Genomic DNA, 27417 nt, shown 5'->3' on the forward strand with positions numbered 1-27417 from the left:
GAACATTTTAGAAAATGTTCAGAAAGTTTCGTATGCCCTTCGGACGGACAACACTCTGAAAATCTTCTATAGGTGGTCGGAATTCATCGGAAAATCGTCAAAAACTTCGTTCTTGGTATGTTTATAAAACGAACAAAATTATACACGATGCAAGAATTTTTCTCCTCGTGTTCAACTCGATATCTCAAGAGTTCGCTAATCGCACTCGTGAGATATGGAGTTTAGCCTGCGAACAGGCTCCCGAGTGGGGTTACGCGAGCTTAGCAAGCTTAGCTGCGAACGCAAGCACTTGATGACGAGTTCAACACTTGATGACGAGCGCTCCACTACTCCACTACTCCACTACTCCACTACTCCACTGCGTAGCTGGCGATATTTTTGTGTTTTAAAGCGCGTACAAGGTACAAGCTTGACAACCATGCAAATGGGGTCTCAAATTAAACAAAGGCCTTTCACAAGTTACACGTTGTCAAGTGTGAACAACGCGGGGTCAACGCGTGATTTCGTTGTATTTGTTCTGGCCTATTGGCGTAATCCAAATGTCAAGGAACATGTTTGAACTCAAGACCATAAAATGTTGCGACCATATTGGGACACATTTTAATGTTACATTTGATTTACCGACGGAATATGTCGACAAGTCACGCTGCTTGCCAGTAGTGCTTTGACATACATATGCCATATCACAACATGTGATTGGCTGCGGCAAATTGCCAAACAAATATAGGGGAGTGGCGTGTTAGAATACCTAGTCGCGATTTCCGGTGTTGTTGAACAACTCAATTGCTTCAAACAGCATAAGTCGATATCTTCATTCGATTTCCCACGTTGCAAGGACAGTAGTCTCATTCGAAGTTTAGATATTTAGAGAATATGGATTCCCCGTCGAAGACATACTCAGAGGTCGTGAAAGGACAGGCCTCAAATGCATGGTGGAGGAGGTACCAGGAAGAGGACGAGGAGCAGGCAATCTTAATTGCCATGGAAAAATCAAGAGAAATTGTTTATAAGGTAACTGTCGTCCTAGTTGTCTGGCTAAGATGTGCTTTATTTCAGGGCAAATCCCGAGAAGGATAATCTGTTTTGTTAAGGATGGCTTATGCAGTGTGCAAAATACAATATAATACTGTTCTTAAATTGTGGTCCTTGTGTTTGTAGGTGGATAGTTCAAGTGATGATGGAGCTTCGGATTCAAAAGCAGGATTTAGCGGCATGTCTAAAAAGGAGGACAAGCGTGTTAGGGTGAGTCCGTTTTGACTGCGTTTTATTTTCGATTTTATTTGTTGGAATCTTTAATTTTTAGACCTAAATTCTAGGTCTCTTGTCAAAGGAGATATGTTAGGAAATTGTGTCAAAAATGTTTTCTACAGCATAGTTAAGCGGTTGATTAATTCCGACTGTATGGGAGCCTCGAGCTCCAAGATAACAAAACAAGAAGGTCCTGCTTGCATTACGTGTCACGTGTCAGTGTAATTTCAAAGAAAAGCGCAACCAAAGCATTTCCATTTTGCGGGATAATTTTTTCAATAAGACTTCGAATACGATCACGGACACGATCACAGACAAAACCCACATCAAGAAATCTCGGCATCTAGTTTCTTTTATTGAACTAGCTGCTTACACGAAAAATTCCACGTCTCAGGTGCAAACAAGAACAAAATAGTCGAAAAAATGTGATATGATTTAGTTCACCATCATTATCTATGTTTACTTCGAAACAACATTTAGATCACATGCTTCAAGGACAGCACGCTGGCCAGGTTCCAATGCAGCAAAAAGCTCGTTGGAAATGAAGACAAGGCCGGTAAATACCGGATTTTTGCGTCTTAGATGTGCACACGACGGGTGATAATAAGTGTTAGAATAATCATGGCTAAATACGAGTTGTCCCGTAACTTCGTTTCTTCGAATTACCCTTCTATCCACGTGTTTAACGACAAGGTTAAATGGTGGCTTTCTATACTTGTCCACAAAGTCACTACCGCATCCATAGCACTTTTGTACTTTGGTAGGCAATAAACAAATCTCATAATGATACGGCGACAAGCCGGAATGCCACTGCTCGTGGGGTGTTGCATGATAGGGAGTACGTGCCATTCCCGACGACGAAGGTTGGTACAGCGACCGAGGCTGGTACAGTGACGGAGGTTGGTGCTGCGACGGAGGTTGATACAGCGACGGGGGTTGGTACAGCGACGGAGATTGGTACAGCGACGGAGGTTGGTACAGCGACGGGGACTGGTGCAGCGAGGGAGGTTGGTGCTGCGACGGAGATTGCTGCGACAGAGGTTGGTGCTGCGACGGGGGCTGGTACAGCGAGGGAGCACCAGTACAGCTCGGCAAAGGAAACAACGGAAAAGGCTGAGAGGCTGGTACTAAGCTATAATTTGAAGACAGAAGGTCAGGTGCAGGCACATGAGAGCTACTAGATGCAGTGGTGTGAGATGGACGGTCTCGCTTGTCTGTCACAGCAAACGTCCCAGTGGCGGCAGTTTGTTTTGGTCTGTTAACCTTATCTTTTCGGGTGACCTCCTGTGTGCGTTTTTTCCTTTCTGTCGGGCGAAAAGACGCTGCCGGATCGATTATCAGACCTTCGGCATCGCTTTGTAACAATTCCTCCCCCATCTTTCTAGCTTTGTTCAGCTCACGCGCATATTCTCGTTTCTTACTTTGTAAGAAAGATGGCCCATCCCCACCTGTAGCTGTTCCCGCAGCATAACCTCTTAATTCCGCGTCTAACAATAAGGAGTCTCTAACGTCTGCTTGGCAGACCTCAAGAAGCGACATGTTTGGGTTATCCCGATGTCCCCAACCGGCATGGATGACCTTTGCTTGGTTCATTCTTGGTCCATTTTTCGGCGCAAAGGCACGGAAAATGAAACCTCTTCTGTCATGCCACCATGATAACCAACTTTGCAAGAACGATCGCTCCTCCTTTGCCGCGATAAACGAATCGAGACGTTTCTTAACAGTGTCGTAATGCTTTTCTGATACACTTTCAAGAAGTTCGTTGCAAAGGCTTTTAAATTCCTCCCCGCTTTGACTGTCGAGTCTATTCGCCTTTTTGTTTCGGTGGTCTTTGAAATGAAATTCGCAGGTTTTGATTCGTGATTTTGTACTTTCACCGAATACAGCACACAGTCCGGCTAAGTTTGCCCCTGCCAAGTCTGTACACCAGCCAATGGGATTGAAAGTTTCATTCTCACTGCCAGAAACTTTCTTTAAGATTTCGTTAAACAATTCCCAAAAGAGTGCGACATTTTGAGAATTTTCCGATTCCGCTTCCATTGTTCCCAGAATTATTTGTTTTCGCAGGAGCGAATGGTAGACGCTGGCAGTTAAGGTGACAAAGCCACGACAACGTCTGTACTTCCCGTCAAAATAACAAAATTCGCTATTGAGATAATGACTGCCATTTCTGTTCATGTTCAACGCTATCTTAGCTTTCTCTCGACTTGATTTAAACACGAAGGACGGCTTGTCTGGGTTTCCGCGCCTGTCATTAACTTTGTAAACATAAAATTCGTCCTTTGCATCACAATATTGCTTAAACGTAACCACTGCCTCGAAGTTGTGCCCGACTGGCTCAATGTCTTTCTTCAATTTTTTCTTTTCGTTGGAAATCCATTGTTTATCCAATGTTGCTTCGGCTTGCTTCTCTACGTCGCGCCAGTCGCACTGCTGGCGGATTGTCGATAATATACACGCAGACTGTAATTCTGCGGGTTTAATGTTAGGATTGTCCTTTAGAATCTGATGCACTTGATCTGTGTTTTTGACCGGTGCCTTTATCACTGGACAGGTGTGCTGTCCACAGTGATAGACTTTGGCTGACTTCTTTCCATAACTTATATATCTACGAGCAGAGCAGGGAACAAACTCAGCCATCAAACCACAACCCTTACAATGAAATTCTTCGCCGGTCTTCTTTTTCTCAAACTGCGTGGTGTTAATCACACCGTATTGCACTCTAAAAGGGCAATCGTTTCTAGTGCACTTGAATGATCCTTTACAGTCCGCGTACCTTACACGAGCATGTCCTCTCCAAGTAGTGGGGCAATTTTTCTTCCACTTTCTCCCATCCTTCAATGCAGCAACTAGTTTCTTTTTATCCAGTTGGCCCTTTATTTCGTAAACTTTGTCCCCGTCGATGTCGTCCGGTAAACGTTCCACCACTTCCTTGTCCACACCGTCCCATAGTTCAACGCTTATTTTCCGTTGCTTCAACCGGCACTCGTCAGCCAATCTTTCATTGTCACTGTCAGAATCGTCTTTGGAACTCTCCTCGCTATCATCTCGATCACTTAGAGCCGTTCTTGCAGCCCCGCTTAAATTCCTAAGGAAAAGCAAACCACTTAATTCAATATTATGCCTTAGTGGAAAATGTTAAACATTGTTTAACATTTCAATTTGCTGATTCTGGGCCAAAAATACAAGACTACTGCTTATTAAATTTTTGAACTTTGAGAGTGAGTCGTGCACTTCAGTTTTTCTAGAGGGGTGGGGTGGGCGCTTATTCGAGGCTGGACGCTCATAACTTTTCCTTCAAGGTTATTCAAGGTTGGGCGCTTAATCGGATAAATACGATATATTTGCCGTGACACCGTCCCTTTAAAAAGACCAACAGTTCTACATATTCTTACCGTTTAGGTTTTTTTTCCCTGTTTCGGTTGAAACACTGATTTCATGAGTTCCTGCTCATCAGGGTCAAAATCGGATAAGTCACCTTTATTATTCATCTTGTCCCATGACCTTTATACAGAAAAACACGAATGGTTAGACATCATTCAAAAACAACATTACTTATTAATAATATAAATATGAAAGATTTTGAGCCCGCGATACAATGGTAAAAAGTAACTTGGTCAGCGGTTAGCTTAAAAAATCACACGACCTCGATGAAGTGTTACACGTTTTTCAGTAGTGTTACTACTGAACTGCACTGCTCTCGGCCAATCAGACTCGAGTAATTTCTTCATGTATATTATTAACAGATTATAATATAGATAGGAGTCTACGCGCGCTCTGAAAAAACCTATGTTTAATCAGAGTATAAAACATAGAAAAATCATGTTTTATTGTTTTTCGTCAGCTTTCCTCGAGTGCTTCGCGCGTCGTTGACTATAACCAGTCGTATCCAACAAGGGCGAATGGAATAATTGGTTTATGAAATTCCCTTTTGAGTATACATGTAAATCCACTGGACATTTCATTTTGATGTAAAGGAAGTGAATTTATTTATCAGGTCGTTTTATCTAGGGAACTCCCTTTTTACTTGTATTTTAAAGTCGTCCCTTCTAGAGTAATGGATTTAAGCAGGAGTTAAGGAGTTAACACAAGAGTTATGTTTTGGAGTTAACATCAGACGTAAGTCAAGTTTCTACTCGTTTTCCCCTTTGTTTTCCATAGTCGAATTTGTAGTTTTAATCGTTACTTAGCTTACACACTCATGCTTTCTTATTAGTTTTCACGGCAAGTGCTTTCCTAGTCAATATCAGAAACGGAAACAACGATGAACAAGTGTTAATTTACCTTTCTGAGCTTTTGGACTTGACTGGCGCGATTGTCAGGTCAACTTTTTCGATCTTGAGTGGTACCTAGAAATTAAAAGCAAAATGTTGTAAAATTAATTATTGCCAAAATATTTGTAAACTACATTTTTTTTTTCATTTTGTTCTGTTCCTTTTGCTATTTGCCGTCCACCTCAGCGAAGTAGGGTCTGTGTAGCTTAAGGTACAGTGAATTGGAGTTTAAGCTGGAGAGGACTACCCGGAGAGCGGTAAGGAAAACGGGCGGTCTAGTACCCAGGCGTTCCCTTCCAACTTCGTTTCCAGAACGGCTCTATTCAAAAGCAAATCAGAGGTTATTATAGAAATCCCTGGTAACACGCGGGGGGCCGGAACAAGCTTTTGTGCGCTGATTCGCAGACGGACTATACCGGGGTTTTGTTCCTCTGCAACTGCAAGATACCTTTAGTACAAGCGAAACGACTTTTAGTTCGGACAAATCGAACTGTTGTCTGGGCGAATCGACTCTTAGTCCGGGCGAATGGCCTTTCAGGCGAGACGATAGTAATTCAGTCCTGCCGCCCAGTTTGTTGTTAACTTTTGTTTGATTCATAAAGCTGTTTGAGTTATTTTAGAGGCAAGCGGTTGGTTGCAAAATGACGCCGGAAACGCTGACGTCGCATTTTTCGCATTTCATCACAAGGATTTTATTCCGAAAAAGAGAGTCAGATCACAGTCTATTTAAGAAATAAACGTCCTCTAACTTAGAAAACAACTTGTCCGCCATAAAAAAAGTAGATGGCTGGTTTACACGGTGAAGGGTTCTCACGAAAATCAGCAACTATCTGACTGGGCATTTTGACTAGCCTACACGACTCCTACGGTTCGTGGCATTTGTACATTTGCCGTTCTCTGTTCGGTCACTCGACCTTTCTTGTCGCTTCACTCGTGTTCATGAAGGGCACTTCATGTTGTGTAACAAGGAGGAATTTTAAGTGAATTTGAGCCGTTAGATCATGCTATGGCAAATTTTTTTTAGGTCATAGGTCTGCATGTTATCTGCGTGTCGACTCGTTGAGTTTGACACCTCTGTAATTTGCCATGTGTTTTTGCATTTTTTAGGCTCATTTCTATTGCAAGATATGCTTTTATGAGTCTCCATGAATTTGCTTTTGAGGGACGAAATATGAAATTTACCGTGACATGTTGCTTACTTGCATTCTATATTGTGACGCCGGGCCCGGCTGTGATTAGAACTGTTTGCAAGCACAGTAGGTAGATCCTTATCACGGATATCATATTTGTTCTCGTACGATTTCCTTCGGAGACGCCGTAGCTTTACTTTGAGAAAGCTATACGTTTGTCTAGTGACATTCGTATGTTGCTTGCAGCTATCTGCTCGAGCTTATGTTTCTCTTGCTCGATGTATAGGTTTATTCCTCCTTTGGTTGTTCTGGCACCACACGATTCAAATGTAGCTGTTTACGCGCAAGTCCTGTTGACAGTTTTGCGTGTTTTATATGCCATTGTTCGGCTTAGTTCAGGCAAGACCATGGTTTCGATCCTCCATGTGGATCTCATCAGTTGCCGGTATTTGTGAAATATTCTGTACATCTGAAGTTGCTAGCGCAACTCGTTCCTCTGTGAGAATGCAAGACATTCTGCGGCTTGGCACAAACTTCTCGTGGTGTGTACCCGTGTGACGGATAGAACATGTCTGGTTTCTATTGGCTATGACAGCTAGCCAATGGCGTAATGTACTTTTCGATCCTTACTTTTTTGAAGCTTGACCTCGTTATTGTGTGTTTCTTTGACGGCATTTTTTCTAGATTTCTAGGCACTCGATGGTTGATCTGCAATTTGGAGCTATTTTGATTTAACGCACATGTTCTTTTGCAAACCCCCTCTTTAAAATGGGGTTGATGCTATACAGTGAGTGCGTATTTTTTGCTTTAAGCTCCTTGACGTTAGTTGAGTGCTGCTATGTCTTGCACGATGTAGAACGGGGCACGTCCATAATAATCATATCAGTGTAAAATGGGGTTGACTAGCCTACACGACTCCTACGGTTCGTGACATTTGTACATTTGCCGTTCTCTGTTCGGTCACTCGACCTTTCTTGTCGCTTCACTCGTGTTCATGAAGGGCACTTCATGTTGTGTAACAAGGAGGAATTTTAAGTGAATTTGAGCCGTTAGATCATGCTATGGCAAATTTTTTTTAGGTCATAGGTCTGCATGTTATCTGCGTGTCGACTCGTTGAGTTTGACACCTCTGTAATTTGCCATGTGGAAAATAGTCGCGCGCGAGACCCTACGTGTACGCACAAATTGAGAGACGAATCACGGTCATATCCATATTGGCCCCTTCCCCCTTTTGTAAAATAACACCAAAACGTTCAAAATAATAAAAGTTAAGTGTCCTAAGAATATTACTTTGCAAATTTAAACTTCATATCGCGATAAACCAAGTTTCATCAATTATTACACTTCGCGCTTCTGTTCATTGTCTATTTGGACTTTGAAAATTAGTGAAGGTCTTCTGCTAATTACTGAGTTAGTAAAGGACAAGTCAAGTGTGCTTGTTTTCGTCTGGTGAGTGATCTCGCATTTTCGCACAGGAAAGTCACCGATCATATAAATCGGAACAAAACACTGTCGCACAATGCATGAGTGGCGATTTACAAAAACCGCTTGGACCCCTCAAGTTCCTTCGAGACAATTTTCGACAAAATTTCGAAAACATTTTTGACACAATTTCCTAACATATCTCCTTTGACAAGAGACCTAGAATTTAGGTCTAAAAATTAAAGATTCCAACAAATAAAATCGAAAATAAAACGCAGTCAAAACGGACTCACCCTAACACGCTTGTCCTCCTTTTTAGACATGCCGCTAAATCCTGCTTTTGAATCCGAAGCTCCATCATCACTTGAACTATCCACCTACAAACACAAGGACCACAATTTAAGAACAGTATTATATTGTATTTTGCACACTGCATAAGCCATCCTTAACAAAACAGATTATCCTTCTCGGGATTTGCCCTGAAATAAAGCACATCTTAGCCAGACAACTAGGACGACAGTTACCTTATAAACAATTTCTCTTGATTTTTCCATGGCAATTAAGATTGCCTGCTCCTCGTCCTCTTCCTGGTACCTCCTCCACCATGCATTTGAGGCCTGTCCTTTCACGACCTCTGAGTATGTCTTCGACGGGGAATCCATATTCTCTAAATATCTAAACTTCGAATGAGACTACTGTCCTTGCAACGTGGGAAATCGAATGAAGATATCGACTTATGCTGTTTGAAGCAATTGAGTTGTTCAACAACACCGGAAATCGCGACTAGGTATTCTAACACGCCACTCCCCTATATTTGTTTGGCAATTTGCCGCAGCCAATCACATGTTGTGATATGGCATATGTATGTCAAAGCACTACTGGCAAGCAGCGTGACTTGTCGACATATTCCGTCGGTAAATCAAATGTAACATTAAAATGTGTCCCAATATGGTCGCAACATTTTATGGTCTTGAGTTCAAACATGTTCCTTGACATTTGGATTACGCCAATAGGCCAGAACAAATACAACGAAATCACGCGTTGACCCCGCGTTGTTCACACTTGACAACGTGTAACTTGTGAAAGGCCTTTGTTTAATTTGAGACCCCATTTGCATGGTTGTCAAGCTTGTACCTTGTACGCGCTTTAAAACACAAAAATATCGCCAGCTACGCAGTGGAGTAGTGGAGTAGTGGAGTAGTGGAGTAGTGGAGCGCTCGTCATCAAGTGTTGAACTCGTCATCAAGTGCTTGCGTTCGCAGCTAAGCTTGCTAAGCTCGCGTAACCCCACTCGGGAGCCTGTTCGCAGGCTAAACTCCATATCTCACGAGTGCGATTAGCGAACTCTTGAGATATCGAGTTGAACACGAGGAGAAAAATTCTTGCATCGTGTATAATTTTGTTCGTTTTATAAACATACCAAGAACGAAGTTTTTGACGATTTTCCGATGAATTCCGACCACCTATAGAAGATTTTCAGAGTGTTGTCCGTCCGAAGGGCATACGAAACTTTCTGAACATTTTCTAAAATGTTCCGAAGATTCCCGAAGACTTCCGAAGATCTTTCGATCAAACATAATATCAAACATAATTAACGTCAACGATATCACCACAAAGTGTTCAATTGTTTTTTATTCTATTTTTAGAAACATATTATTATTTTTTATCTAATTATTATTTTATTTTATTATTAATTATTATTTTATATTTGAGTTAACCATTATTTTATTTTTTATTTATCTTATTTCATGTTTTAATACCCTCGACATGGTACCCTCGACCCTCGACATAGTACCCTCGACCCTCGACCCTCGACAAAAACCCAGACTCTCTCTGGCGAAGCCGGACAAAGATAAATATGACACCCGTGATAACAAGCAGCATAACTTGCAACAGTAAATCAAACAGCCGGGCCCGGCGTAATAATACAAAATGCAAGTAACCAACATGCTCACGGAATATTTCAAACTTTGTCCCTCCAGAGCTAATATTTAGAGAGCTTAAAACATATCTTGCAATCAAATGAGCCAAAAAAAATAGCACGTGGCCAAAAACAGAGGTGTCAAACTCAACAAACTACACGCGGATAACAGCGGAAACCACGCAGACTTATGACCTCTGACGGCTCTACTCTGGTGAAATGTCCTCCTAAAAACAGGATTATTGCTTAGCGAAATATTCAAAGATCCCCCTATCGTACAATACAAAAGGGGCAGATCCTCAAAGATATACTAGTTCGAGCAAAACTCTCAAAGCGGCTATTACACGTGGATAGGAGTTGTGTAGGCCTGCCAACCCATTGTTATCACTAATATTTAGGTATTTCGCCCACACCTAATTACAATCATCTTTAACGTTCTCCAAAGTGGACAAATTCTTAAACTCAGAGGTTAGGACCGGTTAGGGCTAGGGTTGGAGTCTTCTTTTGTGCCTACCGGCATAGACTTATTCATTAGGTAAACGCTGACATCACATCAAGCATGCTTAATGTTAGTCTCGTCCTTGGTGGCTTCGTTTCAGTTAATGCTTTTAAGTGCTTTTAAGTGTTAACGATTCCTTGCATCTTTTTCGTAAACGATCACTGGCCTCGTGTGGACAAATAAACTTCAGTCTTATGCATAACTGAATCGTGGAAAACTTCGAAAGTTCTCAGTAATCTTCGAACGTCTTCAGATGTACGTCGAACTAATGTCAGTAACAAACTTGTGTAGAGGTGACTTATTACCGAATAGTCAACGAGTGTTCTGTTAGATTTCGATCAACATAACGTTGTATTCGCAGTATTTTTCCGAATGCTGTGCGATATTTCTTGCTTCTCATGCAATAAATGTATGGATTTATCGCTGAATTACAGGCCAGCATAGTCTGAACCCACTGGAAACGTTTTAGAAACTCGACGGCTTCCGTTGCAGGGTTGATAATTATCGGTAGCAGGAGTACGGGTAGCCAGAACAAGGCATAAATCCCAACGATTGTAAAAATGGTCTTAGCTACTTTTTTCTCTGCCGTGGAACCAATAGATCCCTGCTGTATGTTCTGTATTCTGTTTTCTTGTCTTTTGGCGATAATGAAAATGTAAACATACATGAATATGGTTGTGAGTAGCAGGGCGGCGCTGTAAAGTGCAAGGTACATCCTTGGCACCAAATTAGGAGCGTACAAGGCGCCAAAGACAAGAGAAACAATCCAGACAACCACTATACCAACCAATGCATTTCTTGTCGTCATGATAGTGACGTATTTGAAAGGGTATCTTATCGCAATGATACGATCAACTGTTACTGCAAACATGTTGGTGGCGGAAGCGACCATGGAGGTATGGCCAAGGAAACTTTTTACAACTGAGAAGATCTCGTTTTCACTGTGGTTGAAGGCGTAGATTGACATCGGCAAAAACAGCGCACAGACTGAGAAATCTGAGAACGCCAGGCTAGTGATGAAAAGATCAGGTATTGTGCGGAGAAGTTCGTTTTTGCGAACGGCAAGAAGCACCAGAAAGTTTCCCAAGGTTCCCATTACACTGGCCAAGGCGCAAACAACAGACAGGATTATCACTTCATCATCAGCTAAGAGTTTACTGACATGGGAAGCGGTCGTTGTTCCTTGAGGAAGGCTGGTAGAACAGTTCCAGCACAACTGGTTTAACAGGTTAAACTGGGTGTGAGCCATACGTTGATCTCAGTTTCTTGATCTACAAGCAAACAATAGCAACAATCTTGAGTGGTTTGGTGAACGTTTCGATAAATTTTAACATGCAGACTTGTCATATTTGCCGTCCTGTTTACGAGAAACATAATGAAAACTGTTGTAACAAATTACCATAATATACTGACAGCAACTTCGAAAGTTTGCTTTACATGCGAGCTTGCAAGTGCATCCACCTTTCAGCGGCGTGTTACAAGGTGGTTGTATTCCTTATGGATGAGATTCTAGATTTTGATCATTCAATTGAAAGCTAGCTATTGACCTGTAATGCGGTTTTTTATCAACAACTACATGGTGCTTCTAACCTATATAAGGCTGTGTAAAACAAAAAAAGTGTAATAATAATAATAATTTGTTTAATAACCGAAATCATTTTGTAAAAACACAAATGATGAAAAACGCAGTTGAATTTGCTCTTAGAAAGAAGTCTAATTAATGTGGTTCATCTGCAGATCATCACCTCATAATAACTACATATATTGCCCCATATACTCAGTTATCCTCTCTTCCCTAAACACACCTACAGCATCAATAAAAGTTAACGTATTGTTTTACCGTAGGATCTAAACTTATCAAGGAACCATAGTGAATGTTTAGCCTAAGTGCATGATTTTCACACCAAAAAAGCGATAAATGCACTCAAAACAATTCGGAAACTGATTAGGAAGAAAAGTAAAGGAAAACGTTATGTCTGGGTACCATTTTAAAATAGATAGGTGTTGAACGACGATTGACGTACTCTTCATTGACTAAAACCCGATTGACATTGTAAATTGTCGTAAAATGAGTAAAATGATAATAAACTTTAACCATCTCTCGCCTTGACAAGGCGGTTTAAGAAGTCGTGTTGTCCTGACTTACTTATTTGCAGTTCATATGCGGTTTTGAATCTTAATAGTTTAGCTTCATTGACGCTTCTTTCTTTCCAGTAGATTTATAGTTTCAGTTGAAAAACTTTTAGCTTTTTACAAAATATTTTCTTTTTTGGCACTATACTGAACTCTTTAAGGAAACCATTGGTTGGTTTCTTTCTCTGTTTACACAGGATGTGTGCGGATAAACAAAATGAAAGCTTAATTTGAATAAGTGACGCCGCATTCGTATCATGCTGTTTCCATGTTTTGATATATTTCTCAGAAAATGTCACTCGACGTTAATTCAGGTTATCGGACGATTTTACAAATGCCACATTTCGCCCCAACAGTCTTCACTGACCAGGCCGGTAAATTAATTTACTGGCATCTTCATTTATTTGAAATATGAGGGCTTACAACATATCATTTTTGATAGACAGTCTCGTGTTACTCTCGGCTTTTTAGAGGAAAATATTAATTTTACTCACCTCCCGTTTAGCCGTCAATATTTTCTCTTTTCCCTTACTCAGTAATAAACTATGCACTTTTGCAAGTCTGCTGAACAAATTGCGGTGTGAAACATCCCACGATTGTATAAAGGGAAGCGCCATTGTGCCATGATGATCAAGTTTAAACAGCCGGAGGTAAAAAATGATGCAATTCTTCGGCAAGTGTACCTTTCAAATTCCAGCATTTCGATTGCAAAATGACTATCTAATTGACGTCATTTCCAGTTACGACTGACAAACTATAATGTATATGATATTTTCCCGAGACTGCTAGTTGTCTAACGCCTCGAAAAGCCAACCAACAACTAATTCACACCGCGAAATTTGCTCACCTTGCAGCTGCTGTTTGACTCAGCGCACGTTTAATGTTGTAGTTATCCTCTTTTAATCAATCGTGTTGAATTCGTTGATGATTTCTTGAATGAACACCGCCAAATAGACTACGCTACACTGCAGCGTGTCTGATATGAATCTTTATTCTTTTGTCATAATACGGAGCTGTTGATTGTGCGCTTCATAAACATCTTAAACGACTTAATATTCGCATAAATGATCCTCTATAAAGTTAAGAGACCACTCTCAATAGCTGTGTGGGTGGTGGGATCTAGGCGGGGGTGGGGGGGGGGGGGGGGGATGACTCGCGATAAAAAAAGGTGACTGCATAAGATTGCGAGATTCAGTAAAACGACCTGTCGTCATTGATTTTAAGCTCGTCGTTGGTTGATAAAATTTAGAAATAAGATTTAAGGAACTAAAATGGAGCTTGCACCGGTAATTGAAGATCTTGACAAAAATTCTCCTCTGAGTTTTAATAAATGTTAACAGGGTTAGTTTCCAGCATTACTGCTAACGGTTCGATGGATATATGAAGGACGGTCTCAAAAGAGCTGCATAAAAACTTGTTTACCAAGAGCAGAAGTCCCCCCCACCCCCCGCCAGGAAGCGGAGAGGGAGGGTGGGAAGGGCTGCTGATGTTCTTAATAGTATTGTCTGAAATATGCTTATTTCGGTATCTCGCGATATTTTGCAGTGGGACCATGAAGCGAAAAAGAAGGAAAAATGAAACATAACCAAAAGGGTACCGGCATGAGTTTGAAAAAAACGCGTTCAGCCATCGCTTTAGGTGCTGCATAATATGTACAGGTTAGAAGTGATGCTTTATAGATATTGAAAAATAATATATTTCGTTTTGAAACTAGATTAAACCGGACAGACAACCCAAAACATTTTGTACGAGTTCCCAGAACACATGTTAGGTGTCCGCTCAAAATTAAACAGAGCTGTAAGGAATTCAATTTCTTCTTCGTTAACTCAATGAAAATACTAAATTGTTAAAAGCAGAAACACTTGGCGGAATTATTAACGAAACAATACTGCAGGGTAAATAGGATTTTCCGCTTGTTAATAATGGACATGGCGCTTTGAATGAATAATAAGATCTGCTCTCGCTAGTTGTAAGCTTACGCGTACGCTTTTGCGTTTGTTCTGACTTAATAATATAGCGAAAAACTCTCTACTCTGATATCGAGTTAATTTGTGAGTTGCTCAAACAATGCTTAAGGGCCCATTAACCGATTCATGCGCGCGCTCGCGCGCGTTGCTAAGGAGGTGAAATTTCACTTCCGGTTACTTACGTGAGCCTGAACGCGGAAAATAAAAACAACTCAATAACTTGCAAATTCGCCTACATTTAAGATGTTTTTCTTTGTTTTTAACAAAATGCAAAGTAAAAAAAGGACAAGCAAAGGCAAAGTAAGAGAAAGATAGAAAAACAAGAGCAATACAAAGAGAAAAACTAACTCCATGTGGCTTTGTTTGATCTTACCGAAGTGCGCTGGTAGTGTAAATTGCGCACGCGCTGATAGGCTAACTTCCAATACATATCGGGCGCACTTCCGGTTTCTTTAAATGCTAAAGGAAACGTGGTTTTACTTTAAATCCAGCCTTTTTCGACGAATTTCGATTAAAGCCAACGTTGGGAACATAGCTATGTATTCCTTTTTCGAAATCATGTTTTTTTCGGAAAATTACGAATTTTTCAATATTTTGAAATTCGCTCAAAATCCGACCTTTTAGAAATGAAACAAAATCTATGCATAGCGTAATGAGGATTTAAATTAAAATATTAAATCAATGAAAACAATCCAGATACAGTAATTTGCCTGGGAGCCTTTGCATTTTGTTAGAATTAGTCACATGACCATGGGCGTGGCCTGATGACGTCATCACTATTGCTACTGATCCTGAAAAAGTTAAAACACATGAAATAGCTCTGAACTAACTAAAGTTGATGAGATTATATGAGAATAAAGTTTCCTTAGCAACGGCTCGAAAAGATAATAAGTTAATGAGTTAATGAGCCGTTAATCATTACCAAAACCTGTTTTTGATGGTTTCTTATGGTTTTTGCTTGTTTGGCGAGTTTGCATTTAGATATGGTATACCCATAGCATAGCTCTTTTTTAGAACCTCATATTTGTGGAGATATTCGTATACTAGTAGAGTGACCCTCTCAAATCAGTTGAAATTTGGTAAGTAAATTAAACTGCGATAGTTGTATTTTTCAAACGGCCAAACAGCAGACCGACAAATCGTGTTTACTTTGAGATGATAAATAGCTCAAACAAATGATGAAAGCGTAAATCACAAACTGTGTGAATATGAATTAAGTCGAGGCAAGTTTCCTTCTTTCTGTACTGGCCTGTTGAAAATGCTCAATTTTGCAAAAATTCTATCTGTCATCTTGGTTGATCGAGCGTTTTTCCTAAGTTTCCGAGATTTACCAAAATGGCTGGAACTTCTAAAGTTTATTTCTGAAAATATTTCCCGAAAGGGTCTTTTTGATCCGTCATCGGATTCTCCATTTACAGGCAGTGGCCTTTAATTACCTAACATTTGCTTTTTTAATTTCTTCTTTGTTCTAAGATGTCTTTATCTGAGATAGCTTCGTCCATTGAAGGAACATATGATACACAAGACATTGCCTTATAAGTAGAAGAAAAAAAACGAAAGAAGGTCCTGAACTTAATAAAGAGCCATTCCACTAACTACATAAGGTACGAAAGGGGATGAACATTATAAATTTTCTAATAAAGAGTATGATGACGAAATAATTTGATGTGAAATAGGTTACCGGGCGACTCACCCCAAGCACAAATGCCAAGGATTGTCCTTTTCCAGTAGCTATCGTTTGAATCATTTCACTTGGTTTGTTTTAGCATAAACAAAGAGTAGATTTCCCGCATTTTCTATGCTGCAGTCTTCAGTTGATAGTGGTTGGGAGGGGGGGGGGGGGGGGGGCAAGGCGGTCAGATCCTCCCGCCTCCCGTACCCTGCTCTCCCACTTCTCGTACATTTATCTTCCGCCTCCCGCCCTTTTGCGTGCTGCTCCCGTTCCCTGTAAATTGGCAGTCAAAACACATCCTACTCATTTAGCTTCGCAATTGTTAAGGATTTCCTTTGTTTTTAAACGATTTAACAAGATTATCACTGCCATATGTTTCAATTCAATGAAGTTTTGACCTACTTGTTTATCTTCTTTGAGTTTCACCATTTCAGTCCATTTTCATCAGCTCTTCAGATTTGTTTCTGAAATCCGTTTTCAGTGACGACGGTCTCAAAAGTTAATTCTAAGTTGTCTCGTGTTCTGATAAAGTATACGCATTTCCAGTAACCAGTCCGGCGTTTATTGGGATCAGACAATTAAATCACGGACGTAGGTCGTCTCACCTTTTTGCAATTTGACAGCTTACGCGACACGTGCACTCATGCCGCTTGACATTCGTGACTTACGACGTAACCACTGTAAACGGGTTTACTATTTCACCGGAAGTAAGCCTGTTTTTCAGCCCAAGCGCAAATTTTCGTTTGCTCGTTTGCTCAGAAACCTCAGAAGTGACTGAGAAGACGTTAAATACAAGTCAAATATATTTTGGGTTCTTGTTTTTGAAAGTATTCTAACGCATTGTTGAATTCAACAAATTTGCGTTTCGCATTTCTCTCCCGCTTCCCGCCCTTTCCTCTCCCGCCTCCCGTACCCCTCCCACCCCCCTGTCCCCCCCCCCTCACTTAATACTTATGGCAACGAAGACTGCGAGTGTTTCGTTTATCTTTTATCAGTTCGATCATCAAGTCGCCATACGACGTTCGATTGATCGTCAGCGGTCGCCATCTTGATTATCGCTGCAAGCAATCTCGTTTCCAGGATCTTTGAGTTTCATTAAGGCTGCATTAAAGGTATTAAGACTGGGTGGGGAGATGACAAAACAACTCCGGAGGGGCCGGGCAGGGATGTTCATAGTCTTGCGATCTTCGAAACATATCCAGAAGTACTCGTAAACCTAGCTTACACGATAGTATGTTAAACCCTTCGGAAACTATTTGGGCCACTCTGGCCTATCTTCGGTAGTCTTCGATAATCTTGCAAAATCCTCAGTCGGAACTCTTCGAAATGTATTCAGCGATCATTCAAAACATACGCCGACCTTCGAGAGTCTGAAACTGTACTTCGTTACCACGTTGAGAAGTAAGCCTTAAAATCTCGCTGAGTGAGTTTACTGATTGCTATCAACTGGCTTAATGCAACGTTGCAATCGCAATATTTGTCCAAATGCTGTGCGGTATTTCATGCTTCTCATGCAATAAACGTAAGGATTAACTGCGGAATTACAAGCCAGCAAAGTCTGCACCCAGTGGAAACCTTTTCCAAACTGAGCTAGGTTTGTTGAAGGGTTGGCAATTGCTGGGAGTAGAAGCATGGGTAGCCAGCACAAGGCGTAAATCCCCACCACTGTGAAAATAGTTTTAGCTACTTTTTTCTCCGCCACTGAACTATCAGATGCAGTTCCCTGATGTATTCTGTTTTCTTGTCGTTTGGCGACAATGAAAATGTAAATGTACATGATCATGGTGGAAAATAACAAAATGCCACTGTACAATGCAATGTACATGTTTGACACCAACGTACGAGCGTACAGGAAACCGAATGCAAGAGAAACTATCCAGACAACCACTATGCCTACCAAAGCACGTCTTTTTGTGATGGCAGCCACGTATTTAAAAGGAAATCGTATGGCAACAACACGATCAACTGTCACTGCAAACATATTTGTCGCGGAAGCAACCATAGACGTATGACCAAAGAAACTCCTCGCTGAGTCAAAGATGACGTTGTCATCGTGTCCTCCCGTACTGAAACTGTGGATGAAGTAGTTGATCGACATTGGCAGAAACAACGCGCAAACAGTGATGTCAGAGAAGGCCAGGCTTGTGATGAAAAGATCAGGTATGTTGCGAAGATTTTCATTTTTGTGGAAGGCAAAAAGCACCAAAGAATTACCTAAGGTTCCGATGAAACTGGCCAGTGCGCAAACTACAGAGAGAATTATGGCGTCATCTTTAGTTAAGAATGTACTCAGACGAGGAACTGATGTTGTTTCTTGAGGAGGGCTGGTAGAACAGTTCCAGCACGACTGGTTAAACAGGTTAAACGGGTTTTGAGCCATACGTAGATCGTGCTTGATCTAGAAACAACATCAACAACATTGAGTTTTTCAGTTAGGAATGTGGCGACTGCATTTCTAAAACTAATCCAGTGGTTTCTTTTTTAAACTTTCAAACAATGAACTCTAGTTCTCCACAAGTTTTACCTTTCCGTGAAATTATTCGGCTACGAAACTCCATCACTGTTTAGCTTACTTGGTTATGCGCCTTTCATAGTCCATTTCCATGTCCATCACAAAGTGCTCAAAAGCTACCGTCTCCCGATTGTCTTCACGATCAGTGTAACGTCCTTCACCTCATAACAATGTCACCATTAAGACTCGCTTCTGATTAGTCGAAAGTAAGTCACTTTTCCCAAAATGCGACCATAGCTGAACAGCAGATTTTTAATTGTTTAGTTTGCATTTTACGTGAGATAGGTTAGATGACAATTGTTGCCGGATCCCAACGTGACTTCATTTATGAAAAAGATCTTCTTTGAAAGCTTGCATTTACGATTGGTGTCTTATTCAAAGACAGTGATGTTTTTGTCTCGACGCAATTGTTTGGCTTTCTCACTCGGAATAAGTACTAAAAAGTCTGATGTGTTCACGCTCACAACTAACCGTAATTTTCAATCACAAAGTATCGACAACATGGCCACAATTTGTGTCCTATAATTAAATATATAAGTGCATAACAAGAACATGTCTAATTACAAAGTGTTATTAACAGCATGTCCAATTAAAAAGCGCCCTATAAGAGCGTCAACTCATGATTGCACAGTATAATGCGATCATGTCCAATCACAAGGTGTTGTTGTGTTGTAGTAATGTAGTTTTCCCTGGGGCCATAAGGGAGACTAAAGTCTTTGACTGTAATTATTCACCGTATCGAAATAAAGTGTCATTCATTCAAAGTGTAAGATCATAAATGTCTCAGCCGAGTTTGAAAGTGTCAAATCACAAAACTCGCCAATCGTTTACCTGATTGAAGTCCATCTTTTGACTGAAATTTCACTTTTGTATTCTCCCAGAACGGTTTCCTAAATAAGTTTTTCCCTTCAATTTTGAAATTAACGTGATTAATTTCTTAATAGAACTTCCTGTCGCCCATTATTTTTCCTTCGTCATAACCGTAATTGAAGAAATCTGACGACCATCGCGTGCTTCTGTTCGATTTGGTTAGTCAAGCATATGAGAACTGACCGAGCTAGATTCCACTTAGTCCTATCTCCTTATTAAACAAACAAAAAATGAACTCTTAACACTACTAAAAAACGAAATAGAAAACACAAGGAAAACGTCGACAGACCGCCGGTTTTAAAACTGGTAGCAATTTTTTGGGAAAGTCGCGCTCTTTTGGGTGACAAAGTAAAAGCGTCCATCGCTATGGCAGTGCTGTTGAACATTTCGTTTCATGTTGACTTCATTTCTTTCGCTTTGAGATCAGTTCGCTTTCAGCTACACTTCACGGATTTTCAGTGTTTATCTTGGACTTTACCATTCTAAGTAAGCACATTTTTTGTCGCCCGTTTTTTCAATATTATTTTATGATATGATATATCGTTTTTGGTAACTTTAATTTTCAAGGTTTATTTGTATAATTCTCTCACGAAAGGCAGTCTGCTTTGTCCACATTCAAACAAGTTGCGTGAGGGGAATTCTCATGGGCAAGTAGAAAACGTATTTGACTTGTTCAGTCACAGCGCAGGCCGCTTTGCTGTTGCTACCCTTTGACTTATCCCTCAATGACGACACTTTACATTATATAATTTATTTTGTGTGGAAAAATATGTTCCCAGTAGTATTTAACAACAAAACGCAGACTACTAATATGATCTTAGTGAATCGCACTTTGAACGCTGAGGCGTTACCGTCATAGTGATTTAAAGTGATAGATTGTAATCTTACTCACCTTACTGATTAGCCGCGGTGAAGTTTCTCTCTTTTCCCTTTACATTCAATGTACTGAGAACTTGCATTAGTCTGTGCAAAGCAGAAGGGAAGAAAAATGCCATGAATATATAATGACACAGTTATTGAAACATGCCATCTTAAGTTAAAATACCGTGAGCGTTTTCCTCTTGAATTAAAAGAGTTTTACTTTCTTTAATTAGAATGTTTTCGTGACAGAATCATTGGCTAATCGATTTGAAAGTCTCCCTTCTCTTAAGATAACAAAAATTATATTTCATTTACCTTATTCTAGTTGTCTGATGCCAAACGATTATTCACAAATGGAAGTTTGAACACCTTGCGGGTGCTGTTTGTATTAGGTTTTAAAGTTACAGTTTTGCATCTTATTGGCAGAATTGATTCTATATATCGACCAATATAACATCTATCAATCCGCCTAAAAACTGGTTCAACACGGTTTTTGTTTATTTCACGCAAATCCCCTTCTAAGTGCCCCTGGTACGTTTGCAGATGAGGTTGCCCTATTGTAATTGGGTTTCCCATATACTGTTGCGGTTATAGAGGAAGTGTCTTGTTTATTAAATTGGTTTTCCGAAACGTTGTTCCGATAACGCGTAGGCGTGAGAAATTACATTCGAAGAACAAAATTAATAATTCGCGACCGGCTGTTTTTGTCCCCGAGGATTATTAAAATTTAAATTGATTTTGGTTTCTTTCTATCCACTACGTATGGATGTCGACTAAGGGTTACGCTCTTTTCCTTTCGAAGACTATCATCGTCTCTTGGCTTTGTTTAACGTAGCCAACTTTTGATACTGAAAGGACTTTCCCGAAATTTACAAAACGGTCAATGTCCTAGACTGCTGGTTTAACCGAAGGATGAAAACAAACTAGTGTATGAGATAAGCACAAAGCGACATACAACTTATACAGGCGCAGCTCCCCGAAATAATTGAGATCAACAAAGCAAGAAAGTGCTCGTACTTATCCTAATATTAACTATTTCTTAGATTAGTTCTTAGGGTAAGGGAGTGTGTGTATGGCAGCTGCAAGAGACTGCAGAATCTGCCTTCGCTTGCATGAATCTGCCGAAGCCGCGACAGACTCGATCGATCGCTTAATGCTTTAAAGATGGATTCCATCTTATGATGTTATCAGGAAAAGAGCGACTTAACGATGTGTTATTTCAACAAGTATTCAGCTGTGGTAGAACCTCACTATGTCGAACCCGGTTATCTTGAATTCCTCGCTATCTCAAACTCAAGTCATTTTCCCTTGAATATACTTTTCAGTGACTTCCTATCGGCCAACCCGAAGCCCCGACATCTCGAACTATGCGTCGTTTCCCTTAAAGGGCCACAATCAGCCATGAGTCATTGCGGACAGGCACTCCATCCGCTGCATTAGGTAAAGGTAAAGTCTGCATGCGAGCCAAGTGGCCCATCAGGCCGGAGCTTATCCCGGTTTCTGTAGCATGAAGCGACTAGGAGTATTTCTACGCCCCCCTGGATGGGATGCTAGTCCATCGCAGGGTTACCCCCAGCATTAAGTTCGCCGGTACCCATTTATACACCTGGGTGGAGAGAGGCACTGTGAGAGTAAAGTGTCTTGCCCAAGAACACAGCACAATGTCCCCGGCCAGGGCTCTAACCCGGACCGCTCGATCCGGAGACGAGCGCACTAACCATAAGGCCGCCGCGCCTCCCACGCATTACGGGACAGAAATTACGGAACTCCGCAGTGTAATCGCTCGACTAATTCTATCTTTGCGATCTCAAGCCCAAATCCATTTGGCCTTTGTATGGAGTTTTCTTGATATTCACCTGTTTGATTTACGTGGTTATTTGGCTGCGATTGCTATGTTAATAGTGGAGGTCAACTGTAGTTCCCACTTGCGTAGTTGTGTTAGCCGTGTGCTTTTATATTACGTTGCTCCAATTTACACATGCACTGACTTGGATATTTCATGCCACACAGTTCTCTTCACAAAGCTAAAATCTTCAGATACTTTAATTATTTCGATTTAATGCTACATCAACCTCAACCGTTAATTTTAGACTTGACAAATTTGTATATACAAAGAAAACTTGTAATTTGTAGTATTATGTCCCTAATTCTTTAACGTTTTATTCGCATCGATTGGAGATTTTGTATAGTTATTTTTAACTGAAGATCTCTTTACACGGCCATGCATGCTTAGCAGTTACAGTCATCGTGATTAAATAAAAGTTATCTTATCTTACGTTTCTTTGGCTTATGCGCTTCGTAAAAGTTTAAGATAGCGAGTTATCAACTTTATCAAACTCATCAAAAATCGTTTTATCGAGCAGTGACTCCTTAGAGTACAGATAATGCGTCAAACGAGTTCGATGTAGTCCTCTGCGCGCAATGAAAAGCACGGTTGGATTAAAATCAGCAGCTGGGCAAAGTAACTTACCTAAAACTAACTAAAAATAATTACCAAAACCATCTTACATAACTCACAGTCATAAAATTATTTAATAGTCATTAACGGCCACTTTATCATTTTTAGAAGTCTAACTTTTAACGCTCCATATAAAACTCACTTGAAGATACGACATGGTGACAGGATGAAAATGTGTTTCCCTTTTATACGTGCAAATTAGAAAATTAGCAAAATTAGCTGTGACTTAGCAAGACAGCTGAATCTTAAGCTACATCAACACATACGTTTACACTTATAAGAGCTCACACCTTCACTAATATTTAGGTATTTCGCCCACACCTAATTACAATCATCTTTAACGTTCTCCAAAGTGGACAAATTCTTAAACTCAGAGGTTAGGACCGGTTAGGGCTAGGGTTGGAGTCTTCTTTTGTGCCTACCGGCATAGACTTATTCATTAGGTAAACGCTGACATCACATCAAGCATGCTTAATGTTAGTCTCGTCCTTGGTGGCTTCGTTTCAGTTAATGCTTTTAAGTGCTTTTAAGTGTTAACGATTCCTTGCATCTTTTTCGTAAACGATCACTGGCCTCGTGTGGACAAATAAACTTCAGTCTTATGCATAACTGAATCGTGGAAAACTTCGAAAGTTCTCAGTAATCTTCGAACGTCTTCAGATGTACGTCGAACTAATGTCAGTAACAAACTTGTGTAGAGGTGACTTATTACCGAATAGTCAACGAGTGTTCTGTTAGATTTCGATCAACATAACGTTGTATTCGCAGTATTTTTCCGAATGCTGTGCGATATTTCTTGCTTCTCATGCAATAAATGTATGGATTTATCGCTGAATTACAGGCCAGCATAGTCTGAACCCACTGGAAACGTTTTAGAAACTCGACGGCTTCCGTTGCAGGGTTGATAATTATCGGTAGCAGGAGTACGGGTAGCCAGAACAAGGCATAAATCCCAACGATTGTAAAAATGGTCTTAGCTACTTTTTTCTCTGCCGTGGAACCAATAGATCCCTGCTGTATGTTCTGTATTCTGTTTTCTTGTCTTTTGGCGATAATGAAAATGTAAACATACATGAATATGGTTGTGAGTAGCAGGGCGGCGCTGTAAAGTGCAAGGTACATCCTTGGCACCAAATTAGGAGCGTACAAGGCGCCAAAGACAAGAGAAACAATCCAGACAACCACTATACCAACCAATGCATTTCTTGTCGTCATGATAGTGACGTATTTGAAAGGGTATCTTATCGCAATGATACGATCAACTGTTACTGCAAACATGTTGGTGGCGGAAGCGACCATGGAGGTATGGCCAAGGAAACTTTTTACAACTGAGAAGATCTCGTTTTCACTGTGGTTGAAGGCGTAGATTGACATCGGCAAAAACAGCGCACAGACTGAGAAATCTGAGAACGCCAGGCTAGTGATGAAAAGATCAGGTATTGTGCGGAGAAGTTCGTTTTTGCGAACGGCAAGAAGCACCAGAAAGTTTCCCAAGGTTCCCATTACACTGGCCAAGGCGCAAACTACAGACAGGATTATCACTTCATCATCAGCTAAGAGCTTACTGACATGGGAAGCGGTCGTTGTTCCTTGAGGAAGGCTGGTAGAACAGTTCCAGCACGACTGGTTTAACAGGTTAAACTGGGTGTGAGCCATACGTTGATCTCAGTTTCTTGATCTACAAGCAAACAATAGCAACAATCTTGAGTGGTTTGGTGAACGTTTCGATAAATTTTAACATGCAGACTTGTCATATTTGCCGTCCTGTTTACGAGAAACATAATGAAAACTGTTGTAACAAATTACCATAATATACTGACAGCAACTTCGAAAGTTTGCTTTACATGCGAGCTTGCAAGTGCATCCACCTTTCAGCGGCGTGTTACAAGGTGGTTGTATTCCTTATGGATGAGATTCTAGATTTTGATCATTCAAATGAAAGCTAGCTAATGACCTGTAATGCGGTTTTTTATCAACAACTACATGGTGCTTCTAACCTATATAAGGCTGTGTAAAACAAAAAAAGTGTAATAATAATAATAATTTGTTTAATAACCGAAATCATTTTGTAAAAACACAAATGATGAAAAACGCAGTTGAATTTGCTCTTAGAAAGAAGTCTAATTAATGTGGTTCACCTGCAGATCATCACCTCATAATAACTACATATATTGCCCCACATACTCAGTTATCCTCTCTTCCCTAAACAAAACTACAGCATCAATAAAAGTTAGCGTATTGTTTTACCGTAGGATCTAAACTTATCAAGGAACCATAGTGAATGTTTAAAACAACTCGGAAACTGATTATGAAGAAAAGTAAAGGAAAACGTTATGTCTGGGTACCATTTTAAAATAGATAGGTGTTGAACGACGATTGACGTACTCTGCATTGACTAAAACCCGATTGACATTGTAAATTGTCGTAAAATGAGTAAAATGATAATAAACTTTAACCATCTCTCGCCTTGACAAGGCGGTTTAAGAAGTCGTGTTGTCCTGACTTACTTATTTGCAGTTCATATGCGTTTTTGAATCTTAATAGTTTAGCTTCATTGACGCTTCTTTCTTTCCAGTAGATTTATAGTTTCAGTTGAAACACTTTTAGCTTTTTACAAAATATTTTCTTTTTTGGCACTATACGGAACTCTTTAAGGAAACCATTAGTTGGTTTCTGTCTCTCTTTACGCAGGATGTGTGCGGATAAACAAAATGAAAGCTTAATTTGAATAAGTGACGCCGCATTCGTATCATGCTGTTTCCATGTTTTGATATATTTTTCAGAAAATGTCACTCGACGTTAATTCAGGTTATCGGACGATTTTACAAATGCCACATTTCGCCCCAACAGTCTTCACTGACCAGGCCGGTAAATTAATTTACTGGCATCTTCATTTATTTGAAATATGAGGGCTTACAACATATCATTTTTGATAGACAGTCTCGTGTTACTCTCGGCTTTTTAGAGGAAAATATTAATTTTACTCACCTCCCGTTTAGCCGTCAATATTTTCTCTTTTCCCTTACTCAGTAATAAACTATGCACTTTTGCAAGTCTGCTGAACAAATTGCGGTGTGAAACATCCCACGATTGTATAAAGGGAAGCGCCATTGTGCCATGATGATCAAGTTTAAACAGCCGGAGGTAAAAAATGATGCAATTCTTCGGCAAGTGTACCTTTCAAATTCCAGCATTTCGATTGCAAAATGACTATCTAATTGACGTCATTTCCAGTTACGACTGACAAACTATAATGTATATGATATTTTCCCGAGACTGCTAGTTGTCTAACGCCTCGAAAAGCCAACCAACAACTAATTCACACCGCGAAATTTGCTCACCTTGCAGCTGCTGTTTGACTCAGCGCACGTTTAATGATTGTAGTTATCCTCTTTTAATCAATCGTGTTGAATTCGTTGATGATTTCTTGAATGAACACCGCCAAATAGACTACGCTACACTGCAGCGTGTCTGATATGAATCTTTATTCTTTTGTCATAATACGGAGCTGTTGATTGTGCGCTTCATAAACATCTTAAACGACTTAATATTCGCATAAATGATCCTCTATAAAGTTAAGAGACCACTCTCAATAGCTGTGTGGGTGGTGGGATTTAGGCGGGGGGGGGGGGGGGGGCGGGATGACTCGCGATAAAAAAGGTGACTGCATAAGATTGCGAGATTCAGTAAAACGACCTGTCGTCATTGATTTTCAGCCCTATTATGCACCTAATTTTAACGAAGAAATTAGCGAAAATGGTAACAAAACAAGAAAAAAAAAGATTTTAAGCTCGTCGTTGGTTGATAAAATTTAGAAATAAGATTTAAGGAACTAAAATGGAGCTTGCACCGGTAATTGAAGATCTCGACAAAAATTCTCCTCTGAGTTTTAATAAATGTTAACAGGGTTAGTTTCCAGCATTACTGCTAACGGTTCGATGGATATATGAAGGACGGTCTCAAAAGAGCTGCATAAAAACTTGTTTACCAAGAGCAGAAGTCCCCCCCACCCCCCGCCAGGAAGCGGAGAGGGAGGGTGGGAAGGGCTGCTGATGTTCTTAATAGTATTGTCTGAAATATGCTTATTTCGGTATCTCGCGATATTTTGCAGTGGGACCATGAAGCGAAAAAGAAGGAAAAATGAAACATAACCAAAAGGGTACCGGCATGAGTTTGAAAAAAACGCGTTCAGCCATCGCTTTAGGTGCTGCATAATATGTACAGGTTAGAAGTGATGCTTTATAGATATTGAAAAATAATATATTTCGTTTTGAAACTAGATTAAACCGGACAGACAACCCAAAACATTTTGTACGAGTTCCCAGGAGACATGTTAAGTGTCCGCTCAAAATTAAACAGAGCTGTAAGGAATTCAATTTCTTTTTCGTTAACTCAATGAAAATACTAAATTGTTAAAAGCAGAAACACTTGGCGGAATTATTAACGAAAC

The 27417-nt window shown here is 40.3% G+C and overlaps 4 protein-coding genes and 1 long non-coding RNA gene across 5 annotated transcripts; all 5 read right to left on the reverse strand.

The window, feature by feature from the left end:
* Positions 1-1274: 1274 nt before the first annotated feature.
* Positions 1275-4535, reverse strand: LOC110052209 (uncharacterized). Its single transcript, XM_089274560.1, has 2 exons — positions 4483-4535; positions 1275-4336 (listed from the first exon to the last, which is right to left on the reverse strand). Exons 1-2 carry the CDS (start codon positions 4533-4535, stop codon positions 1708-1710), a joined length of 2682 nt encoding a protein of 893 aa, XP_089130686.1. The 3' UTR covers positions 1275-1707.
* LOC149102359 (uncharacterized) lies at positions 4508-8633 on the reverse strand. Its single transcript, XR_016202572.1, has 3 exons — positions 8368-8633; positions 5533-5597; positions 4508-4752 (listed from the first exon to the last, which is right to left on the reverse strand). It is a non-coding gene; the product is annotated as an uncharacterized LOC149102359 (long non-coding RNA).
* A 1058-nt stretch (positions 8634-9691) lies between these two features.
* Positions 9692-12107, reverse strand: LOC149102360 (melanocortin receptor 4-like). Its single transcript, XM_089275453.1, has one exon. It carries the CDS (start codon positions 11741-11743, stop codon positions 10796-10798), a length of 948 nt encoding a protein of 315 aa, XP_089131579.1. The 5' UTR covers positions 11744-12107; the 3' UTR covers positions 9692-10795.
* Positions 12108-17228: 5121 nt separating this feature from the next.
* Positions 17229-18704, reverse strand: LOC149102361 (histamine H2 receptor-like). Its single transcript, XM_089275171.1, has one exon. The coding sequence runs from the start codon at positions 18644-18646 to the stop codon at positions 17696-17698; it is 951 nt and encodes a 316-aa protein (XP_089131297.1). The 5' UTR covers positions 18647-18704; the 3' UTR covers positions 17229-17695.
* A 3830-nt stretch (positions 18705-22534) lies between these two features.
* LOC149102362 (melanocortin receptor 4-like) lies at positions 22535-26517 on the reverse strand. The gene is made up of 2 exons (XM_089275475.1): positions 25956-26517; positions 22535-24645 (listed from the first exon to the last, which is right to left on the reverse strand). Exon 2 carries the CDS (start codon positions 24621-24623, stop codon positions 23676-23678), a length of 948 nt encoding a protein of 315 aa, XP_089131601.1. The 5' UTR covers positions 24624-24645; positions 25956-26517; the 3' UTR covers positions 22535-23675.
* Positions 26518-27417: the final 900 nt, after the last annotated feature.

Source organism: Orbicella faveolata, unplaced genomic scaffold (assembly GCF_042242905.1).
Source record: "Orbicella faveolata isolate gen_17 unplaced genomic scaffold, um_ofav_v1 contig_36, whole genome shotgun sequence".
Classification (NCBI taxonomy): Eukaryota; Metazoa; Cnidaria; class Anthozoa; order Scleractinia; family Merulinidae; genus Orbicella; species Orbicella faveolata.

Excerpts from the sequence above, each read along its gene's own strand:
- LOC110052209 (XM_089274560.1), bottom strand. The coding sequence starts at position 4,535 with ATGAGCGTCCAGCCTCGAATAAGCGCCCACCCCACCCCTCTAGAAAAA. Across the intron at positions 4,337-4,482 it reads ACCCCTCTAGAAAAACTGAA|GAATTTAAGCGGGGCTGCAA; the intron begins GTGCACGACTCA and ends GCTTTTCCTTAG.
- LOC149102360 (XM_089275453.1), bottom strand. The coding sequence starts at position 11,743 with ATGGCTCACACCCAGTTTAACCTGTTAAACCAGTTGTGCTGGAACTGT.
- LOC149102361 (XM_089275171.1), bottom strand. The coding sequence starts at position 18,646 with ATGGCTCAAAACCCGTTTAACCTGTTTAACCAGTCGTGCTGGAACTGT.
- LOC149102362 (XM_089275475.1), bottom strand. The coding sequence starts at position 24,623 with ATGGCTCACACCCAGTTTAACCTGTTAAACCAGTCGTGCTGGAACTGT.